The sequence below is a fragment of the Mixophyes fleayi genome, chromosome 8, assembly GCF_038048845.1.
Source record: "Mixophyes fleayi isolate aMixFle1 chromosome 8, aMixFle1.hap1, whole genome shotgun sequence".
NCBI lineage: Eukaryota > Metazoa > Chordata > Amphibia > Anura > Limnodynastidae > Mixophyes > Mixophyes fleayi.
Genome location: NC_134409.1, coordinates 137,531,859 through 137,557,329, shown reverse-complemented (window position 1 = coordinate 137,557,329; position 25,471 = coordinate 137,531,859). Strand labels below are relative to the sequence as shown.

Sequence of the window (25,471 nt, the reverse complement as noted above, 5' to 3'; positions counted from 1 at the left end):
AATCTGGTGGCTCTTGTAGGGTCATCTCCTCTGTTGCTGGTAAGTCACTCTCCGGTTCTCTTCCCCCAGGTAAATCCTGACTATGAGGCAGGGTGCCTGGAGCCTGAGGTCTCCGTAAGTAGAAGGATAACTGGTAGAATCCTTGATAACCCTGTCCCATGACCACCTGAAACGAACCAGCTTCCTATCCCCAACATTGCTGCTTGGCCCTTCTCATTTTCCCCGACATCCGCTCAGGCTGCCAAGTCCTGGTTTGCATCCTTGATTTAACCATTTCATTAGCCTCCCCCACAAACAAGCTACATACCTAAAAGAATATGGAGTGTACATAACTACCTACGCACATGTTTTCCTTGCATGAGATCGAATTTGTGCACCCTGAAATAATCAGAAGCTTAAAATCCCATGAGTCCCCTGGGAGCGTGACGTTTGTATTTTAACACTAAAATGCTGTTGCTTGTAATCGAAGGATTAAGGTCCTGTTGACTTTTGGTAGATGCACATGGCTATCAATGATTGTCTCTTGTGGGAGAATGGCTGTGTGTGCACCAAAGGACTCTGGGTATTTTAAAGAAAATCATTTGCATAGTCTGTGGGTCCACTTGGCTGAATGATTTCCTACATCCTATCCTGGAGCCCATGTGTGTTGCTGGAGGGTGTTATGTATCCTTTGAATGTAATTGTCAGTGGATTGGCCAAAGCTTTAGCATTTTGTTTTCACTCGTTGGCCAGAACATTAGAGGACAATTTATGAATATGAATGCAAAATAAATAAAATCTGTTTTATTGCTATGGACAATATAATTTAATTTTGGTGGCGACTGTCACACCTATTAGAAGGAATCTTCAGGACAATGTGCAGTGTCGGAGCAGCCTGCAGTGTCGGAATGTTCACAGCAGCACAGAGCATTTCTCATTCCTACTATTTAAAGCCCCGTAATGGTAACAGCATACGTGCTGCTCCTGGCTCGCTGCCTCAGGTGTTTGCCGCTCCAAATCCTTCCTGCATCGAGGGTCATATGTTCAGTGCAGTTTATACAAGGCAAACTCTGGATTGGTTGCTGTGGGCAACACCACCTTTTTTTTTCCCCTTTGCACCAGTTTTTTTTTGTTCCCCAGAGTGTGTGTGAAGCGTGTGCATATTGGATTTCATGCAGCCGTGTCGCAAATGCCAAACCCCTCAAAGTCCTGTGCTACAATCTAATCCTCAGATGGATGCCGACCAAGATCCGGCCCGTGCCAGGCTAGGTATTGATTCGGAGAAGATTAAGTGTACGTTGGTCTCCGTCCCCGAAGGCAACGATATCTCCTCCATCTTCGAGCTGGACCCAACCACTCTCAGAGGTGGAGACAGCTTAGTACCGAGGTACAGTATTATGGACGTCAGTACAGTTGTCAAGTGACAGGTCTACGTTATTGTTTTCTTCTCCTGTACAATGGAGGCAGCGATATTATGGAGAATGCAGCCCATCGATTCGCTAAGGCTACTAGATCCTAATGGATTGACGGCAGAGTTTGGGTTGGCTGCCTCTGTTATGTGTTAACGACCACGCTTGCAAATTGGACCTGACTGTGTCATAAAAACATCAATTTATTGAAAACATGTTGGTGTTTTGTCTCGTTGATAAACTAAACATTGATCTGTAGACTTCTCCATTTTATATATCCTATATGACTTTACATAGTTTCATAATGTCTGTTTGCCACATTCACTACAGATGTCATTTTTATTTCCTCCTTATAATTCCTTTGATCGCCTCTCAAAACTCTCCTGTCAATCTTGTATTGTCAGTTATTGCACCTCTGTAGTAGCTTAGGTGTGTCCTCTTCTTCCTGAGGAATGCTCTCACTGAGCTGGGTTCCGGTTCAGAAATGGTGGCGGAGATCCGCTGAGTTTAATCATAATATGTACAGAGGGTTCAAACTGTGCTATAGGCACAATACTCACCATCATCCATCATCCATCATCCATCACTCTTAAATGGGCTAATCTCAAATTCTGAGGATCAGTTACAAGACAGTTGGTGGTAAAGGGTGGTCGGTCTGATGTCCTAAATGAGTCCATAAAAATAAATGGACTAACGTATTCTCAAATCTGGTTGACAAAGACAATCAGCGTTTGTAAGAGTCTTATTTCCACCAAAAGGCAGCAGGCAATTTACTTGCAAATTCATGATCCTGTGTTTCAGGAACTCCTACGTCCGCCTGCGCCACCTCTGCACGAACACCTGGGTGCACAGTACGAACAGCCCCATAGACAAGGATGAGGAGAAGCCGGTCATGTTGCGGGTAAGTGAGACCGGGTTATCTTGGTATCGTTGATCATAGAACCTAGCGCAGTAGTGTACAGTTAATGTGAACGCGACTGGATCTCTCGGTTTGAAATCGTCCACGTTTTTGTTTACCTCAGATTGGGACGTCTCCGGTGAAAGAGGACAAGGAAGCGTTTGCTATTGTCCCCGTGTCGCCGGCGGAGGTGCGTGATCTGGACTTTGCCAACGATGCCAGCAAAGTGTTGTCGTCCATTGCGGGAAAATTGGAAAAGGGAACGATTACACAGAATGAGAGGAGGTGAGAGGTGCAATAAGTGACCTGTACGTGATGTTCAGATTTCTCGAATAGCCCCAAAAAAGTGTGAGTGCCTAAGTTATCCATGATTGGTCCAAACTGCTGGGACTTGCCCAAACAGACTACCCGCTTAAGTCACCAGGTTGTATCCTGCTGCTTGGCGCTCAGTACGAACGTATCCGGTTTAACCGGCACACCTCCCCTTTTTACTGTAGAGCGGTAACGAAGCTGCTGGAGGAACTGGTGTACTTCGTGACTGCCGGGGTGAATTCTGGCCAGGACGTTCTGGAGGTTCTCGTAAACAAACCCAACCGGGAGCGTCAGAAACTAATGCGGGAGCAGAATATTCTGAAGCAGGTAAAGCCTGTTCTCTCCCCCAAAATTTTAACCCTTAGGCTAGTTTTAGGTTTTTGACTTGTACCTTCTCTTATAGATCTTCAAGCTGCTGCAGGCCCCGTTCACAGATTGTGGGGATGGACCAATGCTGCGACTGGAGGAACTGGGAGATCAGAGACACGCGCCGTTCAGACACATATGTCGGCTGTGTTACCGCGTACTAAGGCACTCTCAGCAAGACTATCGGAAAAATCAGGTGGGGCGGTGGTCATGCTATGGATAGTATTTAATCCACTCTATTTTTATATACCCCTTACATTTATAGACCCCTTATTATACATACCCCTTAGATTGTACGCTCCTTTGAGCAGGGTCATCTCTCCTCCTGTCCTCACCACTTTTAACTCTGCTCTCCAGCTACCTAGCCCTCCTCCTCGAGGACCCTCTTCCCCTTTCGCTCCCTCCTTTCCCCTCTGGGGGTTTCCCTGTCATCCGTGCCCTCCCTCTTGGGCTCCGTCGTATGCGGACCTTCCCCTCTTCCCTCCCCCCCGCCCCTAGTTGTGCTTTGAGCTCACTGAGTTACAGCACAGTACAGTAAACAATAAGCACAGTCTCACCTCGTATTGTAATCTTGTTTGTCCCTGTACGGCGCTACAGACACCTAGAGGCGTCCTATAAATAAAAATTAATAATAATAATAATAATTAATGCTCTTTGGGTGTGTTTTATAAACCATCACTTTTTGCATATAAGCCTCTGTACTTGAGTGGTCAGTGCATTTGATAACTGCATTTTGGATTTTTTTGAAGCATTGATGTTCATGTAGGACTTGCAGACCCGAGGACCTTTGTCGCTAGGTTTGCCCAGCTTACCTGTTTTGATGACAATATGAACAAATGCCTCATTCTTTAGTTTTGCTACAAACAGATTTGCCGTAGTGCGGATAATCGCTGACCACAATTGCGCTTTTTGTTTATAGTAATAAAGCCGAAATGTTCAGTCGTACAAGAGGAGCTTCGACACGCTCTCACAATAGTATAATAATATAGATGGATAGAAATTGGAAATTATGGAATGAGCCTAATACGTGGAACTTGCATGGGTCAAAGGCAGAGGGAACAGCGCTGAACATTTATCTTATGCGTTTGATCTTGTATTTACTCAATCGGGCTGTTTGTGTACGTCTGTTCCACCGGCTGAAGGTTGAGCCGTTAGTTTGTATTGCTGTAGAAGATTGATCTGCTACATTGTTCTTTCTCTGCTATTTGCACAGGAATACATTGCCAAACAATTTGGCTTTATGCAGAAGCAGATTGGTTATGATGTTTTGGCGGAAGACACAATCACTGCCCTACTGCACAATAACCGGAAGCTGCTGGAGAAACACATCACGGCTGCGGAGATAGACACGTTTGTGAGCTTGGTGAGGAAGAACCGAGAGCCTAGGTGAGGCAAAGGACCATATGGACAATACTGTACCTGATGCGTTGCTTGGAATCCCTTTAGCTCACCGAAACACAATTTTCTTTGCAAAGAACTCATCTAAGAGAATTGGTTGGGAAGCTGTTGGTTGTCTTACGGTTTTCTTGTCCTGTAGGTTCTTGGATTACTTGTCTGACCTGTGTGTTTCCATGAATAAATCCATTCCGGTTACTCAGGAGCTGATATGCAAAGCCGTGTTGAACCCGGCAAACGCGGACATCCTCATTGAGACCAAGTAAGACCTCGCTCGCGTATGCTCTACTGATCACGTCCGTCTACAACCCAACAAACTTGGTGGTGAATATTGGCAATGACGGCTGCCCCGTTGTTCCTCCGTTACAGGCTGGTATTGTCTCGTTTTGAGTTTGAAGGGGTCAACAGTGGTGAGAACCCACTGGAAGCTGGCGAGGACGAGGAGGAAGTTTGGCTTTTTTGGAGGGATAGCAAGAAGGAGACGCGTAGTAAGAGCATAAGAGAGCTGGCTCAAGATGCCAAAGAAGGACAGAAGGAGGACCAAGATGTTATAAGCTATTACAGGTATAGTGGTTGTAATCTGGGTGGTTGAGACTTGCTCCAGGTTAATTGCAACGTAGCAGAATTATCCTATTGTCCCATATCTTGTCCTTCCATTGTCACTGCAGGTACCAGCTTAACCTCTTTGCCCGCATGTGCCTGGACCGTCAATACTTGGCTATTAACGAGATCTCTGGCCAGCTCGACGTGGACCTCATTCTGCGCTGTATGTCTGATGAGAACTTGCCGTTTGACCTGCGCGCGTCTTTTTGCCGACTGATGCTGCATATGCACGTAGACCGGGACCCTCAGGAACAAGTGACACCAGTGAAGTATGCCCGTTTGTGGTCGGAAATCCCATCGGAGATCGCTATTGAGGAGTAAGTGAATGTCCAGAAGGCTGAGGGAGATCACATTCCTGTGTCCTTTGATCTTCTCAGAGAGCAGATGGATCCTAAACTTCTCCTAATAACACTGGCCTTTGGTCATTCTGTGTCCTGTCTTGTAGTTACGACAGCAGTGGAACATCAAGAGATGATATAAAGGAGAGATTTGCTCAAACGATGGAGTTCGTAGAAGAGTATTTACGAGATGTGGTAGGACAACGCTTTCCATTTTCCGATAAGGAGAAGAACAAGCTGACATTTGAGGTGACGTTGCAAATCTCGTGTTTACATCGTATGTCTATCTAAATTGATATCTGCCCACGTTCTCCAACTGATATCTTCCCTCTCCAGGTGGTGAACTTGGCGCGCAATCTCATCTACTTTGGCTTCTATAACTTCAGTGACCTTCTCCGTCTGACCAAGATTCTTCTGGCCATACTTGACTGTGTGCATCTGACGGCCAACTTTTCCTCCAACAAAATGGGCAAGGGGGATGAGAAACAAGGTACCTAGATGGGGGCTAATCCATACAGATCTGTTTTGTATTTTCCATAAGCCAGCTGATCGGTCTGACCTCCCATATAAACAAGGTGCTCAAGTCCTTCAGTTGTAGCCGTTCACTCTTCCAAGGCTCTCATAGATCGCTCCGATTCCAGTTGCTCAAGTCTTTTCTTTAAATCTCTTGAAATTGAAGCCACTATTTACAATGGTTAATAGGAATCTCTAGTCTAGGTTGGCAATCGTTGATGTCCCACTGACTTCCCAATTATGGCTATCTCTGTTCCCACCTGCAGGTGGCAGTAACGTAATGCGCTCAATACATGGCGTTGGGGAGCTCATGACCCAGGTAGTCTTACGTGGCGGTGGTTTCCTTCCGCTGACCCCCCTGGCGGCCCCTGAGGGATCCATCAAGCCTCAGCGGGAACCCGAAAAGGAGGACATCTTGGTCATGGACACAAAGCTCAAAATAATAGAAATTTTACAGGTAAATTAAAAAAAATTTGCCCCCTTGAAATTGTCATGTGCTTGGGGTTTTATATCTCGTTTTGTTGTCTTTTAGTTCATTTTAAACGTTCGTCTGGATTATCGCATTTCCTGTCTCCTCTGCATCTTCAAGTGTGAGTTTGACGAGAGCAATGCCCAGGTTGGGGATGGCTCAGACACTACCACCGTGGTGCCAGGTAAGATGGGCACGGAGGAGTGCGGGCTATGGCGCGGGAATAACTGTCACTGCTCTGGTTTATGCTGCGCTGGTATAAAACACGGGTAACGTCCTTGGCAAATCTAGGTTATGAGTACCAGACAGTGTCTTCACCTCTGTAATGTAGAAGCTGAGAAGCCATCTCCATGGGGTCTATAGTGACGGCAGGAAATTGTGATGTGTAAGGGAAGAACATAATGTACAATGTTTGTAGTGGTTGGGTGATCTACTTTCACAATTCCTACACCGGTCACTTTTATTATTGAATGTAAATGTTTTTCAGGTGTCCTGGATTTTGAGCACATAGAGGAACAGGCAGAAGGAATCTTTGGAGGAAGGTGAGTATCCGAGTAACCGAGCCCAGCGATTGGTACTGTCCTTCACAAATTTGAGGTTTTCTTTTTTTAGTTAATGATTCTCAACAAGAATAGATTGGGCGGAAGCTTTATCTAGTTGCGACAGTACTAGCCAATGAGTAAAGGCCATTGCTGGCAATGAGCACGTCTCCCATCTATTTCTGCAGAAAGGCATGTGTTGTCTATGTAGGTGATGGTCTATAAACATTAGTGTTAAATGTATCTGAAGCTGAGTTCTATTAATCCTGTGATATTAATTAAGGATCAATGTGTAGAATTCATCCACGACTAACTGCCCAATGTAGTGTAGATGTGTAATCGTGGGATGTTATGAAAGATATGGTCACCTAAGACAATTGGCAGATGCTGCCCCGTTATCCTTGCTGGCTGGTCGGATACACCTCCTGGTGCTACAGTGTGATAATGTCGCCTGATGAGCGATAACTGAGCGCAGACTGCCAGAGGTCATTACAGGTACCATGAGACTGGGCGAAAAGCATTTGTTGTGGTGGGATGGAGACTGTCAGCACAATAGAGCCAGTCTTATTATCATTATCCTGCATTGGGCATCACTCTTGGTACAGAGAGACGGAAATACAAAAGATGAAATAATAATCCTCAATTGGCTTCTGTCACACAGGCTGCGCAGATTATCTTTATTGGGTTTAGACTGGAGAGATTGCTAACAGAGAAGCGGCTATTGAGTAGTAACGAAGGCTCCTTTGTTCCCCGTAGCGAGGAGAATACTCCCTTAGACTTGGATGACGATGGCGGACGCACGTTTCTCCGGGTGTTGCTGCACCTGACCATGCACGATTATCCGCCGCTGGTGTCCGGGTCCCTGCATCTTCTCTTCAGGCATTTTAGCCAGAGACAGGAGGTGCTTCAGGCTTTCAAACAGGTCAGTAGGCCGAGGACTGTGCTTACATCGGTGGGTGTAGTCTGTATTCCTGATGTGACCAATGTCCCCCACTTGTAGGTGCAACTTCTAGTGACCAGCCAGGATGTGGATAACTACAAGCAGATAAAACAGGACCTGGACCAGCTCAGGTCCATTGTGGAGAAGTCGGAGCTCTGGGTGTACAAGGGGTCGGGTCCCGATGAGGCTCCGGAGCCGACGCCGGGGAAAGCGGATGGAAAGGAGGGGAGTTGAGTCTCAGGAGAGAAAGTAGTAAAATTACTAGCTGTATACAATCTCTCTGCTTCACAATGTTCCAATTTAAGTACCTGACACAATATGGAGAAGTATTCAGACCCTTGACAAATTCCTTCATTCTGTTTAATAAATCCTATGTTGAATTTTCTGTCTTTATTTTAAACTACTGAAGCGCCATTTGGGACAAAAACATCTTGAGATGAAAAACAATGTTTGCTTAAGTATTCAATCCCCATGGTTTAATAATTTGTAGCGCCATCTTTAGCAACAAGATCAGTGTTTTGGAGTAAATTGTCCCAGCTTTGCTGACTGTACAGGGGTGATTTATTTTTGTTTTATTTATTTTTTGGATTGATATTCTAGGCAGATTTGAGCCAGATTATCGGATGACGTTTGTGATTCCCAGTCTCCAAATAGAGCCACAGATTCTGATTTGAGAGATTGGGGCAGTGAGTGTAGGATATTCACCTTTTTTGACCTTCAGCCATTGCAATGTTTGGGGTCATTCTGCTGAGATGAGCTTTCACACAAACTTCGGAAACTGGTTCTCTTGCGGTATTTTTCCGTCTTCTGCACATCCATTGTTCTGTTGATGAACATCTGCCTCACGGCATAATGCTACCACCAGCATACTGTAGGGATAATGACGTGTGGGCAGTGTTAAATCTGGGCAAAAATATTACTTTTTGCATGGCAATTATTGTTCCACCCATACAGGTCAGTCTTGCGTAGAGCTGTTGATAAGGTGATACCAGTCTCCACTGACTGTAGCTTCTCTGCAGCTTCTCTTACAGGTCTTCTACGAGTGTTTAGAGGGACGTCCTTTTCTAACAATGGTTTAATGTAGATTCTAATTCCTGATAATTGAACCAACTATTCCCACTGAGACATCCAAACACTTCACTTTGGTTTTGCAGCCACTCCTTAATGTATGCATTTGTTTTACCTTATCTCTAACCTCTTGAGGATGCTGTAATGATCCCTACACTTTTTTTTGTAACCTAAAACAAATTGCACTAAAAGTTTCTGTCTCGGGGCCTTTAAATTAAGGAAAAAATAAAATTGTATGAAAATTTTCAGTGTATGATTTGTTCAGTAAAAGGAATTTGACAAGGATATGAATACTTCTGCAATAGGTAAATGCAGCCTAATTATTTGCTAGTCATTGGTGACATGGCTGAGGCATATGCAGTGCCTCAGTGATGTTCGTAGTAAATTAATGGGCTGTGTTTTGTATACGCACTAAGCATGAAATGACTTTAATGCGCTTAGGTGATGCCATTGATCTGAGGATGTGCGTCTAAGATGCTTTATTCTGCAGGAGGGATCCAAGAAACCGAAGAAGCCGGAGAGTACGAGCAGCTACAACTACAGAGTGGTCCGAGAGGTAGGTCTGAGATTTAAGGAAGGTAGAATCCTGATGGTATTATGCATGTGCTCTACCTCGCAGCTCTACCTTGCGGCTTTACCTCCCTGCAGATCCTCCTGCGGCTCAGCAAACTCTGTGTGCAGGAAAACACATCGGGCCGCCGAAACCGCAAGCAGCAGCAGCGATTGCTCCGCAACATGGGAGCCCACAGCGTGGTGCTGGAGCTGCTGCAAATACCATATGAAAAGGTGACTTATTTTTTATTTAGTTGGGGACATTACATGCAAAGTTGTGGTGTGGGGTTTTTTTGTTTTTTTATGTATGAAGTATAATATGTCACACGATTGTCATTGTTTCCATCCCCTACCAGATGGAGGACACACGGATGCAGGAGATCATGAGAATCGCTCATGAGTTCTTGCAGAACTTCTGTGCCGGCAACCAGCAGAACCAGGCTCTGCTCCATAAACACATCAACCTGTTCCTGACTCCTGGGGTGAGAGCTGCTCCCAGCGAATGCATTTACTGTTGTTTATATAGCGCCACCATAATGTAATTCTACAGAGAATATTCACCATCCCCATCGCTCCCTGCCCTGATCTTTTGTCTCTCTGCTCTTGTAGATCCTGGAAGCGGTGACCATGCAGCACATTTTTATGAACAACTTCCAGTTGTGCAGCGAGATTAACGAGCGGGTGGTCCAGCATTTTGCCCACTGCATCGAGACTCACGGTCGCAGCGTCCAGTACATAAAGTTCCTGCAAACCATAGTGAAGGCCGAGGGAAGATTCATTAAGAAGTGCCAGGATATAGTCATGGCAGAGGTAGGACCTGGCACCCTTCGCTTAGGTTCTTGTCGTCCAGCAGACTCTATAGTTGTCTCAAGTGCTTTTTTAATTCTAGCTGGTGAACTCTGGCGAGGACGTCCTGGTCTTCTACAATGACCGAGCGTCGTTCCAGACGCTGGTGCAGATGATGCGGTCGGAGAGGGAGCGGATGGATGAGAACAGTCCTCTGATGTATCACATCCACCTGGTGGAGCTCTTGGCTGTGTGTACGGAGGGCAAAAACGTCTACACCGAAATCAAGTGCAACTCGCTGCTTCCGCTGGACGACATTGTGCGCGTGGTGACGCATGAAGACTGCATCCCGGAGGTGAGTTGGTGCTGCCTTCTTGGAGTAATTAGGGAGGGAACTCTAAGACCTTTATGTGCACGGGCCGTGGATCAAGCTCAATGTCCGAGATCGGACCACACTAGTCCTCAGGTCTGCCCTGCCCCCCCCCCCACCACCTTCCCTCGTAATGCCATTGTGACACTGAACGTCATCCACCCCAAGTGGGGCAGATGAGGAATGTGCTTTATGTATCAGACCCTCTGTTGTTGAGACCCTTCTAGTCAACAGCCTGGAGGCAGAATAGGTGAAATGGGGTACTAGAAGGGATCCCTGTAAATCGTGTAGAAGAGGGGGGGGGGGGGGTAATTTCAACAAGTTCTCTATTAAGTTTGGAATTGTCCTGTAAGTGTTGAAAATGTATCTTATTCTAACTATTAATGGTCCTTCTTCTGAAAACCGAATACCCAAACTGTGTAGATATGTAAAGATAGATGATCATGTTTGTATAGTGATTGTTAAACATTATACACATTGAAACAGTTTGGGCAAATCTTTACATAGAAGCACAATCTATATATTCTTTAGTATAATTGACTACATTGTTGAAATACGGTTCTGTGTACAGGAAAGGTTTAACGAGCTACAATCACTAGTTACATAATGTCTGACGGCTCGCTGAGGATAGACCGGCTTCTGTGCAGTCCTCCTCAGTAACCGTCTCCGATGTTTCTCTCCTGACCCTTGTTTCTCAGGTGAAGATCGCCTACATCAACTTCCTCAATCACTGCTACGTGGACACGGAGGTGGAGATGAAGGAGATTTACACCAGTAACCACATGTGGAAACTGTTTGAGAATTTCCTGGTTGACATCTGCAGGGTGAGTGTAGAGCGCGGCCCGGGGCAGGATGATGGGTGTGCGGGTGAGAAGTCTGTCCTTACAGATTAACTGGTCCGTTGTCTGTTCCTTCCTCAGGTGTGTAACAGCACAAGTGATAGGAAGCACGCGGACCTGGTCCTCGAACGATACGTCACGGAGACGGTGATGAGCATAGTGAACACGTTTTTCAGCTCCCCGTTCTCCGACCAGAGCACAACGCTGCAGGTACGTGTGGGATTGACCTGCGGGGAATTTAAAGGGGTTCTCCTTGAAGGGTTTTTACGGAGAAATCTAGCATGCTGCAACAGTGACATCTAGAGGCTAAAAGAGAGCACTGCACTCCTATAACAGAAATCCTATGGAGGATGAGAAACAAATGAGCTATTATAGTGCAGACATGTACTGCAGCGCTGTACAGAAAGTGTTTGGCTTTTATTCATTCTTATCCATTCCTGCCCCAGTGAAGACTATAATCTAACTTTCCTGCAACACTTATTAGGGCTAGTTTAGTTAGATGCTGCTAGTCAACCTACCAGTGTGTGTGGACTGGTCCCAGTATGTGTGTAAGCCACAGGGACACTGGGAAAGTAGTTGTCTGTTCTAGATTAGTGTTTAGATCAGTCACACTCCAGGTGTTGTGAAACTACAAGCCCCAGCATGCTTTGCCAGTAGATAACTAGCTTATAGCTGGCAGAGCATGCTGGGACTTGTAGTTTCATCACACCTGGAGTGTCACAGGTTAGCCATCACTGTTTAGATGCTACCTGGGTCCATGGTGGGATCTCTGGATGTTCTGACGATGACTCTAACGCTGGTGTTCTTAATGCAGGCGTCTATGCTCACCCAACTGAAACAGGTAAAACGAGTTGTGGGTGACCAGGTGGATTTTGGGTGTCGTCTCACTTTGATTACTGGATGGTGAATTTGGGCACTTCTTCTGTATAACACTTTGTTTTGTTTGGGAAGGTCTCACTCACATAAATGCAAAATGTTAGAGTTGCGTTATTAACGTGGTCCATATAATCCCGGCCTTTATTGCAGCCCTTCTGTTTTGTCCTCAGACGCGGCAGCCGGTGTTCGTACAGCTCTTACAGGCGGTGTTCCGGGTCTATCACTGTAGCTGGCTCCTCCCTGCCCAGAAAGCCTCTGTGGAAAGCTGTATCCGGGTGCTGTCAGATGTGGGTAAGAATTTCAGGGTGACTCTGAGGTAAAAGGCCGGGTGTGTGGTACTCAGAAGCGTGGCATGTTGGAGGGTGGTCTGTCTGAGATCATCCAGTGCTGGGAGAATGTTTCGTCCTGGCTGAATTTAATTGAACATGTAATTTTTTTTTTGTCTGCAGCAAAGAGCCGGGCTATAGCCATACCTGTAGATTTAGACAGTCAGGTGAACAACTTATTTCTGAAAAGCCATAACATCGTGCAGAAGACGGCCATGAACTGGCGCATGTCTGTACGGAACGCTGCTCGGCGCGACTCTGTGCTGACCGCATCACGGGATTACCGCAATATTATCGAGAGGCTGCAGGTATTGAGTGAAAATTGTCCCGTACCACAAACCCTGTCTTTAGGCTGAACACGTATCTGTATCATACATGTGGTAGAGGTAGCCATTTTACAGGCTCAGCCAATCATTTATGACCGCTGGCCTATCCAGTCACTAGAAACCGGTGACATCACTGAGTGCAGCCTATCCAGTCACTAGGAACCTGTGACATCACTGAGAGTGCAGTCTATCCAGTCACTAGGAACCTGTGACATCACTGAGAGTGCAGTCTATCCAGTCACTAGGAACCTGTGACATCACTGAGAGTGCAGTCTATCCAGTCACTAGGAACCTGTGACATCACTGAGAGTGCAGCCTATCCAGTCACTAGGGACCAGTGACATCACTGAGAGTGCAGCCTATCCAGTCACTAGGGACCAGTGACATCACTGAGAGTGCAGCCTATCCAGTCACTAGGGACCAGTGACATCACTGAGAGTGCAGCCTATCCAGTCACTAGGGACCAGTGACCAAAGTGCTTTGTGATGTTCCCAGAGAATTGATGGGCTGTGTTCTCCTGACTAACGTTTCTGCCATAAGTAACTGGTTCCTCAGATTGGCTGCATTCTCTTCCATCTTGATGCAGCTCACAGAGTTGCCGCTACCACTGTGTCTTGGAGATGGTGAATTTATTAAACGTTGTGTCTTCATGGTGATCCTACGCTTTGTGCTTCTTGTCTCCAGCTTGGTCACACACAACTGTCTGCTCCCCCATTAGGACATCGTCTCCTCATTGGAAGACCGCCTGCGTCCCCTCGTTCAAGCAGAACTCTCGGTCCTTGTGGATGTTCTGCACCGCCCCGAGCTGCTGTTCCCGGAGAACACGGATGCCCGGAAGAAGTGTGAGAGTGGGCAGTTTATATGCAAGTGAGTGAGGGGGTCTTATGTGACGGGTGACCCAATTTCTAACATCGTTTGTTATGTCTGTGCTTCAGGAGATGTGATGTTGGTGAAGTTATGGAGATAGGTGGGGAGCACTGGTACTGCTAGAAACGGAGTTTGATTTGGGGATTTATTAAGCAATATAAAGTTAGTGGAATTAAAACCTTTTTTAAGTGATTAACTTCTAATGACGGAAGCCTATTTATAATGTCTGAAGGGCCCTGATTGGTCCTCTCCAGCTGTAGGTATATAACCTACCTGATGGTTGACCACATCTGCCGTGACGTTCTGGTCCTCAACTCCTGGTGGAGCAAATGTAAAACATGCAGTGACCCAGGAGAGTCGCTGTCTGGGTCCTGTGTTAAGAGGTTATTGGTCGTTACTGGGTGATGAGTCCTAGAATCAAATATTAACTTGTCACTTGGAGTATATGATTTATTTTTGCTCTCCTGTTTTGGGTACATTTATAGAGTGTAATGATTATTTGAATACAGATTATAATTTTATAATTTATTTTTCGGTTGTGATGTCTCACCTGCTGCCATAAAACTGCTAATCTCTGCTGTGCCGTCCTTATTTCAGATTAATTAGACGCACAAAACATCTATTAGAGGAAAACGAAGAGAAGCTTTGCATTAAAGTCCTGCAGACCCTGAGAGAGATGATGGCCAAAGATCGAGGCTATGGAGACAAGGTACAAGAACCAGCCCAAATCCTGGACCAGTTTGGTGTCTGCGATCTCTGATCTGTGTATTTCTGCAACTGTCTGCGCTACTAAAACCTGCCACTAGGTGGCAGGGCTGCATTATTGGTTGTTTGAAATCATTTTTATAAATCTTCTAACTCTGTGGCGATTTTCTTGCCATAAACCCAACAAAGTGTTGGTGGTTTCCAGAAACGTCTGATCAGAGCGCCTACTGATAAAAGAACTATCCCTTTAAACTGGAAAGTTTTATTTTAAGTAGTCTTCCACATTCAGGTGACTGTAACGTATTGATTACACCCTCAGGCAGCTTTTATTAGCATGCAGCATTTTCTTTCTGTGCTTTTCAGCAATGTCAAACAGTTGTTGCCCCGGGAAGTAACAAAGCTGCTCTGGTAACTATTGCACCCCATCTAAAGATCAGTGTTGTATCCTGGGATAACGGGCAACTGTCAGATAATACAATGACATGACTGAGAAGCACAGAAGGACGCTTGAAAGATAAATCGGGAGAACATGCACCCGTTGCATATTGTCACTGGAATGTGGACAACCTGTAGAATTGCCCAGAGTCTGTATATCCTGAATACCAGGCCTAGGTGCGCTGAGGCTTTCCAGCAGGGTCCCTGCTAGTCGATGTACAAGGGAGCCTAAGCTTGTCCCATAGGTTGTAGTCTAATGCCATGCTTTCTGCTCTCTTGCAGCTTATAGCCATCGATGCCCTGGAAGGCTCTGAGGTTTTGATCTGTCTCTCACTTTTTGACCCCTGACCCCCTTCACCCATGTGACTTGCCTTAACCTCTTTTCACTGAAGCCACTGACTTTTATGTAGCTTAACCACTGGAAGAGATTAAGTTGTCACCCTGTGTCCATGACATTGAACTGTTCCATCTAGGGATGTCCGTGTTGTGTGTCTGTGGTCTGTAGCAGTTGTTGTAAGTCCCGTAACTTGTTACAAGAATACATAATCATCTCTTTGTTGCCTTCAGTGAAACGGACGAAAGTTAAACTACTTAATTTATATTAGTCTCCGTATTGTAGTGTAGCAGCCATTCTCAATCTCAAGGCCCCTACTGTATCCTTGTTGGGTATTAGCGGTTACTCTTGTGTTGAGTGCTGATTGGACAACCGCCCAGCGAGTGCTTTAATGTCGCTTTTATCAATGTTGCGCCATCAGCGTTGCACAAGATGAACTTAGATTTGAAGCCGTGATAGTGTCTGAGGTTTTGAGGTCAAACTTCTATAGATCAATTGCTGATTTGAGTATGTGACGAATGGGGCAGGGTCCCCAGTCAGTGTGGGGGTGAGAGCTTGCCTCATCACTCTGGTATTGGGTGGAGGTTTTGCTTTTAAGTGTTTGTTCCACTTTCCAGAAATGTTGTGTCTGTTTCAGCACAAATCTCCTGTTTCAGGAGTGAAATATTTTTAGACCCTGCTTGCAGCTGAATCAGAGGGTGACTCAGATAATGGACAAACTTTGCACTGTGTGGGATAAAAATCCAAGATCCGGAGACATCTAAGTGAGAGCAACCAGAATATCTTCCTTACAAATCTGCTACATACTAGGAGACGAGTCCTATGCGGATTACAGGACTCTCACTCCCTCCTAATGTTAAATGTATAACGTGTTGTACATGTGCAAAACATGATAAGGATTAGCTGAGAACGTTCTTACCCATACACACAAAACTAAACCATCTTGAACATTGAAACATTTTCTCTGTCTATAGGAGCTCCAATACCTTAGACAAAGACCTAATTTCTTACAGGAACAAGTACAGATATCCTTAGTTACCCCCTTTCTTCAACTCATAAAGGTTTGTCTAATTCTATAGTGGTTAGTTTCAGCCTAGACTTCAAGAGGGAACGTCTCATTGCTTAATGTGTCTTTCTGATGTAAAGTGCAGTGTAATCCGATAAAAAGTTCGCCCCAAAAATCACATTGGTGTACACTCCAATGATGAACGATATCCATCCAGACATCGTATAGTTTTGTTTTATTTTTAAAACAAACTTAAAAGTTCGTCCAACGATGGAACAATGCAGTCCCAATCCTGCAGTGTGTGCGCACTCGCGACCGGCAGGGTCCATAGATCTCTATGGAGCAGGCAGAGTCACCATCTTTTCAGCCGATGGTTATGACCGATGAAGAGCACAGATCTGATGGTAAATCTTTTAAAATGTGTATAGTGTGTACACAGGAATCGGCTGCTGATCGGGACTCGTTTTGTTGGTAAAATCGTTAAGGATATCGTATTGGGTGAAATTTTGTATAGTGTGTACCCAGCCTTACTCGAGTTGCTGTAGAATTGGAATGTGCCAGTGGACGCAGAGGGCGGTTCTCATCTAAAGCCACACCCACTCTGCTAGTCAGCAGGAACGGGGGAGGGTGTTTTTTCGTTCTACCAATTTATTATTAAGTAGTTTGTTGCCGGCTATTTATGTCGGCTGAATAAGCATGGACGGATCAAGTTGCTTGGACTGAGCTTGGATCTGTTTGGTCCCTACAATATGGTTGACTAGATTGGCTGGATCTGGATAATTGATCCATCGGTAAAGGGCAGAATCACTCAGACATGTTCATTTTACCGACCAATGACTATGCACGCTGTCCTTATTGACATCCTGATCGAACAAACATTAATCGGTCCTGTTATCACTTCGGGTTTTGGGTCCGAAACAACAACCAAATTCCACTAGCGATCAGCTGTCATCAGCTTTGTCCTTTTTCCTTGTCAACAAATCAATGTATCGCGGCCTCTTACCAAGTCCTTTGTGTCTGAATGTATCGCTGTACCCAAGTCTGAATAACGTAACTTGAGTATTGCAGTATTAAAACTGTCAGATTAAAAAATAAATGTTTATAACAATACTAACTGAGCTGAATTCCTCTTTCTCTCTCATCTAGGAAGTAATTTAAATCAGTTTAATTTTGGCAACAAAACAGACTGGTCAAAGTATAATCTCATCAGTGACTTCAAAATATTCTGTAAATGCTTCATTTAAGGGAATTGACACCTTGCCAGAAGCTTGTAAACGGAAACCTGATTGAATTGCAGAACCTGTAGCGGTTGCCGGCTGCGATGCCAACTCCGGCGCACGTATCCCCGTAGTATCCGCTTCCTCCTTCTACGGCGTTTGCTGGAAATTGTGCCGAGAGCAGCGGATTCCACTGGTCTGGGAACAGATGGGGGAATGTTTGGGCACGATTGACACGTGAAGCTCTCGTTCTGGGCTGGCATTTGCACAGGTGGAATGTCCGTCCCGTGTCTTTAGTGTGTGCGTGATCTGAGCTTTGCTGTGCACATCACACCGTAACTCTCTCCTGTCTGTTTTTAGATGTGCAGGGGATTCAAGTGTCAGGACAGGTGTGAATAAATATAGGACGGTACGTCGGCCCATATAGAGGGATAAATGGGACCTGGCTGAGTTTTTACTGTTTGGGCTGCTGCGAACGTAGCACAACTTCCCTTAAACAATCCCTGTACGTGGTCTGCGAACAGAATCCTCCAGATTTCTCTTCCCAGACATCACATCTCAGGGGTTCTGGCCCTAGGAGGGATCTTGGGGGAAACCAGTTTGTGTCTCTTCAGTTCCCCGGCGTAGGAACAGTTTGGCACAGGAAGGCCTAAATGATTTAGGAAACTGAAGGCGAATTACTTGGGGAAACAGTGGGACGGTTATTCTCACAGAAACATTAGGACGTTCAGGAAAGTAAACTACTTGAGGTGAACTTTTTACTGAAGACGGAACTAGAGTAGAAAGGGAAAAGAGCCCAGACACCAAAATCTGCTGATGGAATGAGTCACTGGGGAAGTAACAAACTAGAGGGATTGAAAAGTAAGTCTCTGATTTAGAATATGTAGGTAACAATGTATCGGACAACATTCTAAAGAATATTTTAATTGCCCTAGCCTAAATTTCCTTATCTACTACAAGTCTGGAATTTTGGAAATCCTGATTAACTATTAACCTGCAGGGACTGGTTGGAACACTTTTTAGCCTAGGAGATGGAGGGGGGGATGATATTCATCTCAGCAGCCCATTGGGAACATATTAAAGGGTGGGGGGATACAAGTGACCCAGGGCCAGACGCTCCCCAGTCCAGCCATCCAGCCAGCCCCTGCTTGCCCTACACCATAGGTGTCAAGTTTAATCCTCAAGGGCTACCAACAGGTCATGTTTTAGGATTTCTGTCTGTGGCTACAAGTGGGATAATTACTGACCCAGCCAAATAGGTTAACTCATCTGTGCGTGATTAAAGAAATCCTGAAAACCTGACCGGTAGTAGCCCTTGAGGACTGAACTTGGACACGTCCCCTTTCTCTTTGAGGTTCATGAAAATGAAGCCATTTATTTTACTAGGAACTAGTGACCTGATGGAGCCATGAGGTTTGTGCTGTAGAAGCACAGATCTGTCCTGAGAATAGTCCATAAAGTGTAAGGAGCAGAATGTGATCCCTGCCTTGAGTGTTTGCTCGGAGTTGAACGCTCGGTGTCTGCTATACCAACAGTGGCCACTAGGGGGTGTGCTCTGCTGTCTAGTTGCCCCGTCTGCTGCTTGGTTGACGTGCCAACCACAGACTCGTTACATAACGCTCTTTTCCTGGAATCGCAGCTGTGCCGCTCTGAGCTTCACCGTTAATTACCAATAAACACTTAGAGTGGGTGTTGGAGGGTGGGCTGACCCACTAGGTGGGGGGCACATTTTATGCTGATGAGGCCGGTATCTTAGATTACTGGCTCCAACCAATCCTTATTGGACACTCTGCTTTTCCTACACACTAGAATCTCACCTGGTTTTGTGTTTTTGTTTTGTTTTTTTTTGTTTTTTTTTATTGGTTTTAAAAACCTTTTCCCCCATAATTTTAGATTTTTAAAACCAGTTTAGTTCTACCCCCGGTGGGGCAGGGAGCTGCACACTAGGTGCTGGAGGGGTGCAGCAGTTGGATGGTTTGGGTCACCAGACTTTCAGCCATTCGAGACTCGTGTGATTTTAGTGAGTAAAACTTGTGCCTGGCAGACCTCCAGCTTCTGCCCACGACGAACCCCCCCCCCCCCCCCCAGGAGATCCAGATGTTAGATAGTTTCCCACCATCTTCTGAAGGGGGGGGGGGGGGGGTGACTTTCCTTCTGATTCACTGGTGTGGGTGGGAGGTTAACCCCTTCACGGCGGGCGGTCTGTCCTGTCACACACAGATGTATGCCCTGACCGTGTGCTGACACCATGCATGTTAACCTCTTGCTGTTTTTAACCAACAGCCTTGACTAAGGAGAGCCGTGTGGTTTCTGTAGTCCTCCTGCCAGCCCTGATATCTGTGTCCTGCCCGGTGTTGGCTCACTCAGTACAACATGTGCAGTTACATCCTGCACACGGGCTCTGTTTACTGTGCGCTATAATTGTGCTATTAGGCAAGGAAATCCTAATTTGTCACTTAGCCCTGCTGACAGCACGAGTAGTACAGAGATGAAGTGTGTCTGTTCCTGACTCACAGGACGGGATGCTCGGGTGGTTCCCTGTGTTGTGGACATTATATATGGGAACACGCAGACAGTACTCTCACTAATTACGTGGAAGGAAGGGATAGTAAAGTTGGGACAATTAGTGGTGTGAAATACTCTGCAGGAACATTATCTGCTGTGTGACACTGTTACAAGGCTTTGTAGACCTGACTCTAAATTTATAGATGGAGGAACTGCCGTTCTGAGTAATTGATCTATTTTGATAATGTTTAATAGATCTCCTAGGAATTTAAATGTAGCTATTTTAAAAAAAATGGTTCATGTCCCCATTATGTTCTTTGGAAATGCATCTATCTGTGTGAAGGTTTATTTTGGCTCGCAGCCACACGTTAATACAACAAAGTTCCTCTTACCATCACTATGGAAAGAGGAACCCCCCCCCTCCCACCAAATTCTCCTACCCCCCCCCCCCCCCCCCCCCCTATCACCAGAAGTCTAATTCATTTCTACAATAACTGAAGTTAACTCATCATATTACGGTCTTTGTTTAACTAACTGTTTTAAATACCCCGAGTTCAATATGGAAAGCAATGAGAGGACCAGTTTGTTTTCTGTAGAGCAATTGCTGACCACCTGATCTGCTTCCTGCACGCGCCAAAATAAGGCTGATGGGTGCATAACGTGACCCGCCATGTTTTCCTGCTTTGTAAATCACCTTGTGTCATCACTGGCTGAGAAACTTCACCCTGTCATCCAGTGTAATGTCCGGGGTTTGTGTATTGACGCTTCATAGCCTGATTTAGAGTTGAATGGAAAGAAGTCCCGTTTATATGTGAGCGTAGAGGCGTCTGCAGCCAGCGTTCTGCTCATCTGTGTGTTGACTTTTGCGCATTGTAAGACGCGTCCAACTGTAAATCTATATAGACTCTCACGGAACGCAGGTGTCTATACGGATTCCAAAACTTGTGCCTAATTTGTATAGGTGCCAACTTGTAGCAAACTTAATTCTCGATCCGTGTAACTAAAATGGGGTGTATCTCAGAGGGGCGTGCTTAGATGGCGACTGCTTGCCCTTACACGTCGATGCCACCGATCTGTCTCTCTAAACACAGACGGCTACTAGTGCGTGACTTTTGCGCCAAGATGCATAGTTTTTTCGTGTAATTTTTAATCTGGTCCATAGAAAACATTTCTTCAGCTCTTTTTTTAGTATGAGCACTGGATCACAGGAGGCTATTCGGTTTCTTCTTCCCACTCATTACCATTAAACTCCCCGAGCCACCTCATTCATCTGTATGTTCCCCTGTCATTTCGTGGGGGTCCCTGTGGGGAGGGGGGGGGGGGGCGGGTATCGTTTCCGATTTATATAAACCTGATCTCTGCATAATCACAGGACTCCGGCCAGGCCCAACCTCTAAGGCAGCTGGAGGATTTGAAGCGGGTACGTACCAGTGTTGACTGTTTTTATTGGCTCATTCCAATCACCAATTCCATGGTCATCGTGCTCTACTCGTCTGTATCTGTCGTCATAGACATTAGTCCGTTGGGTTCTTTTGTCCGGCAGATGTTGTAGAGCTGCTCACTGGACTCTTCACAGGGAATTTATGTTGGTAGCCATTCTTGATATTTGTGTAGGACGGTATGACCCCATTGGTGTTAAAGTTGCATTTGGTAGAGGTCTACTGAAGCCACAGATCATGGATCGAGCTAGTCACATTACAGGGTCCAGAATCTGCTCAAACTTTGTGATGCGTGTCCTAGAAAACATCTGACTGTTCCTACAGGGTGAAGCTTTGCGGGTGATTTTGGTGAACCGATACTATGGCACCATCCGGCAAGGTGGAAGACGGGAAAGTCTGACTAGCTTTGGCAATGGCTCATTGTCTGGAGGCTGTGGTGGAAAATCTGGTAGTGGCGGTAAGTGGAAACAATCTTTGGGGTCAGCGGTAAGGGGTCTACTCTTTCTGGGTGAAGCATTATCCGTTACTTGTCGTCTCTTCTCTGCCTAGCTGGCGCTGGATCGGTGAACCTGAGCCGCGGGGAAATGAGCTTGTCCGACGTTCAGTGTCACCTGGACAAAGAGGGAGCTTCTGATCTAGTGATAGACCTGATCATGAACGCCACAAGCGACCGCGTGTTCCACGAGAGCATCCTGCTGGCCATCGCGTTACTCGAGGGGGGGAACACGACTATTCAGGTAAGTGCTGGTGACTTTGCTAGAAATCATCATTACAGATCTGTGTTTTGTATCTAGTTGTACCTCTGTAGTGCGGTGCAATTAGGTTGCAGGATTGGGCGACTAGAGAATGTCGGTGAACCTCAGGTCATCTCCTCCGTAGTAGAGTTTTTAAGGGGATTAAACTCTTATTCTGGGGAAATTTGGCAGGAAATGCTCAGCCGCCAAGTTTGTTTTTTGTTTCCTTTTGGGTGGTTAATCGCACAATACATGTGAAGTTTGTTTTGTTTTTATGCTTACAAATGACAGACCGAGAATTGCATGTGTAGCCTCAAGCTAAGGATCAATGTAACAAGGTTTGACTGACTCCAGATCTCTGCGTTGGTGTCAGTGGGTAGAAACGTCCTGGAGAAATCACTTGTGTAAAGGACTTTCTTTTGTGTGAAAGTGTTTTATATATAAATATGCTTCATTTGTCTTATTGCACCAATTAAATCGTATCTGCACTCTTGCCGTTAACGTGAATGGAAATTGGGCGATCTTCTGAGATGTGCATTTAAGTACGATGCTGAAAGTTCTGGAAATTATAAACCCAAGTCTAAGAAACGCCTAACCTCTGTGTGAGGGGATATATATTGTAAGCTCTGATTTGAGTGACAAATATCCTCTGTACAGCACTGTGTGATATGATTGGTCCAACATAAATAATATAATGATGAGAAAAAAATAAAATACAAATGATATGGGCTCCACTGCAAACATCTGCTCCATCCACCCTATCGGGAGGTTTTGGGCATCTCGAGCACAAGTGGGGCGGTAGCTGGCTCTGCTGATTGAATGCTCCCCTCCCTCACCCTTCTCTCAGGTGTTAATTAACAAGTAGTGTCGGGTTCCAGCACCAAAATTACCAGGGGTCACCGGTGGGTTCTCTCCTGTAGTGACTGTGTCTTGTGAGTGGGGATGTTGGCGTTGTCAAAATTGCCGGTAATCCACCAGGATAGAATCAGAGCTGTTGTTTTTTTTTTTTAAATAATAATCTTCATGTCCCCCGCTCCTGAATTTGCAGGTGGGTGGAGTCAAGTGGTTCCCATGTAACAAAGTACTAGAAATGGAATTATGGGTATAAGGTTTTTTGTGTAAGTGGTGTGGGATTTTATGGTCTGGTTCCTATTCCTTTTTAATATAGGTCTTTAAAAAAAAAAAAAAAAAAAGTAAAGATCATAGGTTTTTAAAAAGATAATTAAATTTTTACATCCATTAATAACTTACTGCCCAAACTCTCATTTTCCTACCTCAGAGGTCCTAGTCATACGGTCACAGAGCTCGTGGATTACAATTTTAGTACTATGGATCAATAATAAAAGTTGAGTTTCCACACAAGTGGGACCCCTCAGCTTTTTAGGAGTTCTTACCAACCCCCCCCCCCCCCTCCTCCGTACCCATGGTCCCCACAGAGGCTGAATAGGTGTGTGAGGTTATACAAGGTCTATTTATATCGGCAGCCGCTGGCCTGGTTTTCCCCTGTGCGGAGTGCGTCAGAGCACTGAGGAAGAGGCAGTTTCCATGGTACCTTTTATTCCCCTGAAGAGGCTCTGAATGGCTTATTTTCTGTTGCTGAGATAAAGGTTTTGGGTCTGTTCCCTTCACCCTCACCGTAGCTCCATAGCGCTTTATCTTTTCCTCTTGTCCCCCACAATCAAATTATATTCTTCCGGCATGACAAAAACAAGACAACAAAATTCTGTTTTGCAACTAAGGACTGGTTCTGAATGGTTCTCCGTTAATGTGTGTTGAGAGAAGACTTCAAAAAAAAACCAAAACATTTTGTGTTCAAACTTTTCTACGGATTACGGTTTGAGATGAAACAAAACCTAGTAGTTTTCCAGGTGTTTAGAAGCTCGATCCAGATCGCGATTGATAAACTGGTATTGTGGGAAGTGGCGTGAAACGTGCAAAGGAACACTGCAGCAAAGAGCTTACAATCTAGACCAGTGGAAGACTAGATATGTTGTTGCTCGTTGAACTAAAACTCCCAGAATGCCCTGGTCTCTTCCTGATGGTGGAATGAGGCAGATTGCAGAATCCTACACTACTAACTCTGTCACATGCAGCAGTGTTATGTTATCATCCACGCGCTTCACGGACTGCACACGGGGGTTTTAGTTGGCAAAACTTAGTGCAGCCTTGTTTTCCTATCTGAGGAATGGACTGATTTCCCCCCCCCCCCAAACCTAGTGCAGCCTCTTTCCTTAACGTGTATCCGCTGATTTTTCTTAAATTGCTTCGGTTTTGCGGCGGCCCCAAGGTATTATAATTTGCTGTTTTACCGCAATTAGTGTAATTATAAAGTTTGTTTTTAAAGGGGTTCCCCTCATTTATTTGCAATTTGTTTGTATTTACAGCATTCTTTTTTTGCCGACTGACTGAGGACAAAAAGTCGGAGAAATTCTTTAAGGTTTTCTTTGATCGGATGAAAGTCGCCCAGCAAGAAATTAAAGCCACGGTTACTGTAAACACCAGCGACCTGGGGAGCAAGAAGAGGGATGAGGAGCAGTCCGAGAGGGAGACCCCGCACCGAAAAATAGGTGGGCTAGGTTATCAAGGAGTCTACGTTTTGGACTGTCATATGATATTGGTCATGTGATATTGGTCATGTGATATTGTCTTTAACCTTCTGGATGTCTTAATACACTACAGTCCTGAAAGATTAACTCTTGCATTATTTTAAGCCTGTTTAAATTGTAATTGCTGGGGTTTGTTGGGTTAACTCAACAAACTTTTTTTTTTTTTTTTTTTTTTTGTTTCTGTGCCATTTTATGAATATCCAGCTCGAGAGGCCACTACCCAAATAACAGAGGAAGCCAAAGAACAGCTGCTAGAGGCGTCTGTCGCCACAAGAAAGCCTTCAGCTCCTTCCGGCGCGAGGCTGACCCGACGATCACTTTTCCGCTGGAGACGGGGCTCTGGCGGCTTCGGAGAAAGGAAGGGACGAGCTTGAGATGAGCGCGGTCATCACCATCATGCAGCCGATCCTACGTTTCTTGCAGCTGCTGTGTGAGAACCACAACCGGGATCTGCAGGTGATTGCCATAGCTCCGCTGTCTGGTATGGCTTTATGCCGAGGCCGGAGCTTGGGTGGAATGAGGTTTAGTCTTTGAGCTGCTATTAGTTGACACTTCTATTTCTTTCTTCTAATAGAACTTCCTTCGCTGCCAGAACAACAAAACCAACTATAATCTGGTCTGTGAGACTCTTCAGTTCCTGGACTGCATCTGCGGCAGCACCACCGGAGGTCTGGGCCTCCTCGGACTCTACATCAACGAGAAGAACGTTGCCCTCATTC

At 45.5% G+C, this 25,471-nt stretch overlaps 1 protein-coding gene across 1 annotated transcript in view; it reads left to right on the top strand.

Annotated features, from left to right (window-relative positions):
- The window catches only part of ITPR1 (inositol 1,4,5-trisphosphate receptor type 1), a 74,760-nt gene that overhangs the window by 35,347 nt on the left and 13,942 nt on the right, over window positions 1-25,471 (top strand). The window contains 37 exon segments of the mRNA XM_075184205.1: window positions 70-114; window positions 1,212-1,366; window positions 2,190-2,289; window positions 2,411-2,571; window positions 2,784-2,925; window positions 3,002-3,160; window positions 4,178-4,350; window positions 4,502-4,621; window positions 4,729-4,923; window positions 5,028-5,279; window positions 5,408-5,549; window positions 5,637-5,790; window positions 6,080-6,270; window positions 6,346-6,466; window positions 6,770-6,824; window positions 7,578-7,743; window positions 7,822-7,995; window positions 9,323-9,385; window positions 9,478-9,615; window positions 9,738-9,863; window positions 9,991-10,191; window positions 10,271-10,522; window positions 11,236-11,361; window positions 11,458-11,586; window positions 12,423-12,543; window positions 12,702-12,886; window positions 13,623-13,771; window positions 14,369-14,480; window positions 15,194-15,226; window positions 21,346-21,393; window positions 21,737-21,869; window positions 21,962-22,159; window positions 24,531-24,713; window positions 24,957-25,028; window positions 25,031-25,054; window positions 25,057-25,208; window positions 25,327-25,469. Of these exon segments, the coding sequence (XP_075040306.1) occupies window positions 70-114; window positions 1,212-1,366; window positions 2,190-2,289; window positions 2,411-2,571; window positions 2,784-2,925; window positions 3,002-3,160; window positions 4,178-4,350; window positions 4,502-4,621; window positions 4,729-4,923; window positions 5,028-5,279; window positions 5,408-5,549; window positions 5,637-5,790; window positions 6,080-6,270; window positions 6,346-6,466; window positions 6,770-6,824; window positions 7,578-7,743; window positions 7,822-7,995; window positions 9,323-9,385; window positions 9,478-9,615; window positions 9,738-9,863; window positions 9,991-10,191; window positions 10,271-10,522; window positions 11,236-11,361; window positions 11,458-11,586; window positions 12,423-12,543; window positions 12,702-12,886; window positions 13,623-13,771; window positions 14,369-14,480; window positions 15,194-15,226; window positions 21,346-21,393; window positions 21,737-21,869; window positions 21,962-22,159; window positions 24,531-24,713; window positions 24,957-25,028; window positions 25,031-25,054; window positions 25,057-25,208; window positions 25,327-25,469 (5,093 nt within the window).